At 36.7% G+C, this 6,410-nt stretch overlaps 1 protein-coding gene across 1 annotated transcript in view; it reads left to right on the top strand.

Annotated features, from left to right (window-relative positions):
- Window positions 1–6,410, top strand: part of LOC106875730 (synaptic vesicle glycoprotein 2C) — a 189,936-nt gene that overhangs the window by 80,484 nt on the left and 103,042 nt on the right. The window contains exon 5 of the mRNA XM_052974466.1: window positions 2,988–3,109. Within this exon, the coding sequence (XP_052830426.1) occupies window positions 2,988–3,109 (122 nt within the window). The remainder of the gene's footprint in view (window positions 1–2,987; window positions 3,110–6,410) is intronic.

Here is a 6,410-nt window from a genome sequence, read left to right as displayed (position 1 = left end):
GTAAAGTGGTTGGTGTTAGGAAGGGTATCCAGCTGTAGAAACCTAACATTGTGTTTGTCCTCCATCACCACTTGACAATTGGTGTTGCTCATAACTTAGCACTTTGGCAAAAGAGATCGACAAAATAAGTACCAGGCTTTAAAATGTAGTTTTAAAGATGAAATTTAATTGTTATCTTTGGTTTCAGGTATGCTATATCTGAAAAACATTATATCTGGAGAAAACATATTCAATGGAATGTTATAATTGTTGCTTTTGTTTAGTCCTTAACTGGCCATAATTTAACAGAACTATATCAAAACCATTCCAACTATGAACATGCATCCATTTCTTTTATCAGACATAGACTATCTAGGAATACGTTATCTGATATACATTATCTTTCATTTTATGAGACTTAAGGTGTGATGTGAAAGATTTGGCTGCTATGCCTAGAAGAGCCTTCTTTAATGGCTCAAGGAATGCTATGTGTTCAATGTCTTAGTATGTTACTGAAAATTATTTTTAGAGACACAGACACAGGCACAGACATGCACACATACACACTCACATGATGAGCTTCTTTCAGTTTCTTTCTACCAAAACCACTCACAAGGCTTTGGTCAGTCCAAGGCTACAGTTGAAGACAGTTGCCAAAAGTGCTATGCAGTGGGAATAAACCCAGTCCCATGTGGATGGGAAGCAAACTTGTTACCACACAGCCATACTTGCATTTTAAATTCTGTATATAAACTTTCCCTCAATGCTAAAAAATAGATCCAAATAACAGGCCTGGTGGCTTCTGTGATCTTTCCAGGCACCATTATCCTCTACACTTCCTTCAATGCCAAAGTATAGATCTAAACCACTGGGCCAATTCTCTCTTTTCTTTTCAAGCATTTGAGGTCCACTATCTCACCTAGATCCTGCACATCACCTCTTACACACATACAAATCACACATCGTATTTCCCTCTGAAATGCCAATTTCTCTACAACCCATCTCCTATATCCAGAGTACACTCTCAACGTAAATTTAACTAAAAAAAATTGTCTGCATATATGTAAATTCCACTCTTTCTATTTCTCCCACCTTTCACCAAGACTTCAGCATTAATGATGTCCAGCTTCTCTGGATCAAAGTCTCTCTTCCTTGTTCTTATAAATACTTCTACTCCCTCTATTGCTCTTTGAACATCTCAGACCACTAGCATCTCTTTAACTATATCTTCTGCATTATCTTTGATTATGCAAAGCCATTGTCTAAGATGATTTCAATGCTTACAACTCCTTATGGCTCTCACACTCATCTCACACTGTTACTGCTGATGCAGAATCCTCTGCAATTCTTAACACTTTCTACCTACCTTCCTCCTTGAATTCCTAACTGATATACAAACACCACAAACATCCTTGATCTCTTTTGCATTTTAAAACCAAACCCTTCCTCTGCACCACTGCCACATTGCAAATGCCCAACATCCAATCTCTTACTACATGGCACCCTGTAACACTTCAAGTCAATCAAATGGGTGGATCTTTACCAGTATTACACCACTGCTATTACAATGCTTTGATCCTGGTCTATCAGAAACAGCTAGGTGAGTAAATAAAACCATCTTTTTAGGTATATTCCTTCACATCACACACACAACAAAGTTTTTATGTTCTAAGTTCCTCAAGTGGCTCTCATCTCAATGAAAACAATGTTAATACCTTCAATATCAGCAAAACTTTCAGTTGTGTTTGACATATGAATCTCCTGTCAAAATTACAGATTTATATTATCCATCTCTCTTCTCTTAGATCTGTAACTTTCCATCAGATTGCACTATTGTGGCTTTTAATAATGGAGCTCTCTCTCTCTCTCTCTCTGTCCAGTGCTATCAACACTGTCTCCACCACTCTTCCTTCTATTCATCAATAATCTACTTGTTGTCACATCCAACCATACCTACTTTTGGGAAGATTATATGACCCTTCATCCTTCCCTAACATATGTTCTAAGTTCCTCAAGTGGCTCTCATCTCAATGAAAACAATGTTAATGCCTTCAATATCAGCAAAACTTTCAGTTGTGTTTGACATATGAATCTCCTGTCAAAATTACAGATTTATATTATCCATCTCTCTTCTCTTAGATCTGAAACATGCAAGCAAAAGTAAAAATCTATTCATCTTACTTTTCTCTTTTTAATTCATTTCACTTCTTTTCTGTCAGAGTTGGTGGCAGCGTTCCTAAGTGTCATCCACATGCAACTCAGACACTTTATGCCAAACTTGTTATGAGTCCATGAACAGAGACCATGAATGGAATTTCTTATGGAATCATGCAAATATTGTCCCTTTCAATAGGAAAATAAAAGCACTGCTCATATCAAGAAAACTTACATTACAAGTAAGAGCAGCATGCTCATCACTGAAGATTTCTCATAATAACTGATTGACCCTTCTCTTATGTTTCAAAAAATACTTCAACTGTTAGCCAGCCACTGACTAGAACATGTCTGAGAGGGAATTTGTGTCCAACTCTGCAGGTCCTGCACCAAATAGGTTTCCCATTTCTTTTCCCATAGAATTCAGCTCAATGAAATTCCTTTCCTGTTCATGAAATTCTTGTAAATGTTGACTTGTAACTGTTGAAGTGAAATATTTTAGAGCATCAGTTCCATTGGTCATAGAGAGCCTGCAAAGCCACAAACATCCTGCCTCTTCCTCCAGATCTGTTAACCCTTTAGCATTTAAATGGGCCATATCAGGCTCATGTATTTTACCTGTTTTATGTTGAGGAAAAACAAGAAAGTATATTGCATCAACTTTAATTGAGGGTGTTTAGTGGTATGAAGGAAAAGTTGCATCAATATAACTAGTTCAAGAATTTGCAAATATTCAAATTCAAAAATGCCATCCTTCTCTCTACTTTCAGCTGTAGGTGAAACATGCAAGCAAAAGTAAAAATCTATTCATCTTACTTTTCTCTTTTTAATTCATTTCACTTCTTTTCTGTCAGAGTTGGTGGCAGCGTTCCTGTTGTATTTTCCTATTTTATTGAATTCCAACCAAAGAAGCGCCGTGGTGCTATGGTTTCTCTATTAGCTTCATTTTGGATGAGTGGCACAATACTGGCTGCTGGTGAGTTTCATTTGGTTCTGTTAACTTCTCATCAAACTTTTTGACTATGATTATGCTAACTTGTTACAATTATAATATATGAAGCTTATGATAAAGATAATGCTAATAATAATAATGTTCATAGTAAGAATTAGCTACATAAGTCTGAGGTTATGAAATGATAATAAGTAATTGTGAATCATCAGGAGCAGTGGTGGCAGCATTGGCATCAGCATCATAACAATAATAATAATCCTTTTTATTCTAGGCACAAGGCCTAAAATTTCGAGGAGGTGACAAGTCGATTAAATTGAGCCCAGTGATCCAAAGTCGACGTCAGTGCAATTTGAACTCAAAATGTTAAGACAGACAAAATGCTGCTAAGCATTTTGCCCGGTGTGCTAATGCTTCTGCCTTAATAAAGATAATAATGATAATAATTATAATAATAATCCTTTCTATTATAGGCACAAGGCCTGAAATTTGGGGGAGGGAGACAATCGATTACATCAACTCCAGTACTCAACTGGTACTTATTTTATCGACCCTGAAAGGCAAAGTCGATCTTGGCAGAATTTGAACTCAAAACGTGAAGACAGATGAAATACCACTAAGCATTTCACCCAATGTGCTAATGACTGCCAGCTCACCACCTTAGTAATAATAATGATAATAGTTCAGGAATTTTCAAAAGAGTAAAGTAATGTTTTTTGAAACCAAGTCTCAGATTTTGTTCATTGATGAAATTAATATATACTACACGATATGTGTTCTCACCAACAAAGTAGTTTTATATGTGTCCATAGGAAAAAAAGTTTGCATCTTCAGGCTGGAATAAGAATGAAAAATACAAATATAGCTTGCACTTCTCACAGAATTCCATAAACTACAAAGAAAAAGTTCCCGAAAGAAGGCAGCAAATAAACTAACTGCCAAAAGAAATAAAGGTGATCTGAATACTGTGGAAGTTTTCTGTATAGCCGAATTAAATCCATCAGTATGACACAAAATTAAAAAACTTACTCGACTACCTATGACCATTATCACAAACAGCTGTTAGGTGGTAGCAGGGCATGCTAGAAATAGCAGTGATGTTTTTTTTTTCCGTCAAGAAATAACAAACAAAAATTGTGTTTAATTGTTTTTGTTAATAAATAGGGTCCCAAATATCGCAAAAATTTATACTGCACTGCCAAAGGTAAGTGTGAAAATAAATATGCAAAAAAAATTAAGATAAAATTATACTATTTCTGAGATATTTCAGCTACACACAAACATCTCTAGGGTTTTAGTATTATCAAGATGTGTGTGTGCATGTATATAATTGTATATGGATATATGTTTGTTTATGTAAATTTAGGCTTCTTGGAGAAAGATGAGGCATTTCAAATGTGGCACTCAACCTGAGTTTCAGGCTATCTACACTCAAGGACTGTAGTCTTAAGAAAGATCAAAATTCTTCAGGTGTAGAAAATCCAGGTGTCAGAATGGTAAAACCATTGTGTGGATTTAGCGAAGAATGTCTGCAGAACCATGCACTGAACTTGTCCACCAATATTAAAGTCTAGAAGGTAGTTGTCATCACTACTCTCCTCTATGGGTCAGAAGTTTAGGTGCTTTACAGGAAACAGATCAGTCTGATGGAACATTACCATCAGACATGCCTTTGTTTCATCATGGACATCTCAAAGAAGGAACATATCACCAACAATGAAAATCTCCATTGGCCAGCATATCAAGCATAGAAGCCGTACTGTTGCTTAGACAGCTCAGATGGGCAGGCTATGTCTCATGCATGGACAAATCCAGAATGCTGGAGACTGTATTCTATTGCAAGCTCAGCCAAGTCAAAAGAGAGAAAGAGAAAACTTCTAGGAAGCATTTAAAAGAGAAATTTTGAGAATGCCAGAACAACTGCAACAGGTGAGAAATGCCAAAAAAGAAAAGAATCGTTGATACAACCCCCATCTGACCAAAGCCTACATATTTGCCCCAGATGCATAAGAGCCTCTCATTCAAGGATTAGTTTACATAGCCACATGAGTGCTTGCCAGAACGAAGAACTGCCAACATGTAATATGCACACATGCATATACATATATATATATTGATGTTACGTGTGCATGTATATATATATATATATATATATATATATATATATATATACATACATACACAGTAATCCCTCACCATATCATGGTTCAGCTATCGCACACTCAGTACATCATGGATTTTTCTGGCCAATATATGTAAATTTATATTGCAGACTCCTCAGTATATTGCGATTTTCTGTGGTTGGTAGGTATTTATAGTTTTTAGATTAAAAATTAGTAAATTAAAATTGAGTACAGTACTACACTGTATAACACATTAATTAAAATATATTAAAAGAAAATATGTAGTGTACTGTAGATGAGTAAACAAAGAATCGCATATATTGTATGGAAAACGAAACTTGGGAGGCAAGCATCTGGTGTTGTTTTGCATTTGTAAAATAAATATATATAGTACTGTACAGTTTCTACTTCATGGATTTTCACTAATCATGAGAGGTTTCGGAATGTAACACCCATGATAGTTGAGTGATTACTATATATATATCGTTATCATCATCATCATTTAACATCTGCTTTCCATCCTGGCTTGAGTTAGATGGTTTGACTGGAAGTAGTAGGCCAGAGGGTTGCACCAGGTTGCAGTCTGATTTGGCATGGTTCCTTCGCCTGTATGCCCTTCCTAACACCAACCACTCTGAGAGTATAATGGGTGTTTTTTACATGCCACCAGCTTGGGTACCATTTACATGATACCAGCAACAACCATAACAATTTCATGGGTGCCATTTATTGGGTCATCCCATAAATAATGTGGTTTTTACAATTGCATGAACTAAAAGTGGGAGGGGGACTGTATAAACTATCTCCATCAACTTGCTATAAAAGCAGGTAGAAATTTTACTTTGTCTTTTATTCTTAGTGCAAGTTTTGAAGAGTGCCGTTTCATCATCATCATCATCATCATCGTTTAACGTCTGCTTTCCATACTAGCATGGGTTGGACGATTTGACTGAGGACTGGTGAACCAGATGGCTACACCAGGCTCCAATCTGATTTGGCAGAGTTTCTACAGCTGGATGCCCTTCCTAATGCCAATCACTCTGAGAGTGTAGTGGGTGCTTTTATGTGCCACCGGCACGAAGGCCAGTTAGGTGGTGCTGGCAACGGCCACGCTTAAAATGGTGTATTTTACATGCCACCCACACAGGAGCCAGTCCAGCGGCACTGGCAACGATCTCGCTCAAATGTCTTTACACGTGCCACCG

The sequence above is a fragment of the Octopus bimaculoides genome, chromosome 18, assembly GCF_001194135.2.
Source record: "Octopus bimaculoides isolate UCB-OBI-ISO-001 chromosome 18, ASM119413v2, whole genome shotgun sequence".
NCBI classification, from domain to species: Eukaryota; Metazoa; Mollusca; class Cephalopoda; order Octopoda; family Octopodidae; genus Octopus; species Octopus bimaculoides.
This window is presented reverse-complemented; position numbering and strand designations above follow the sequence as displayed.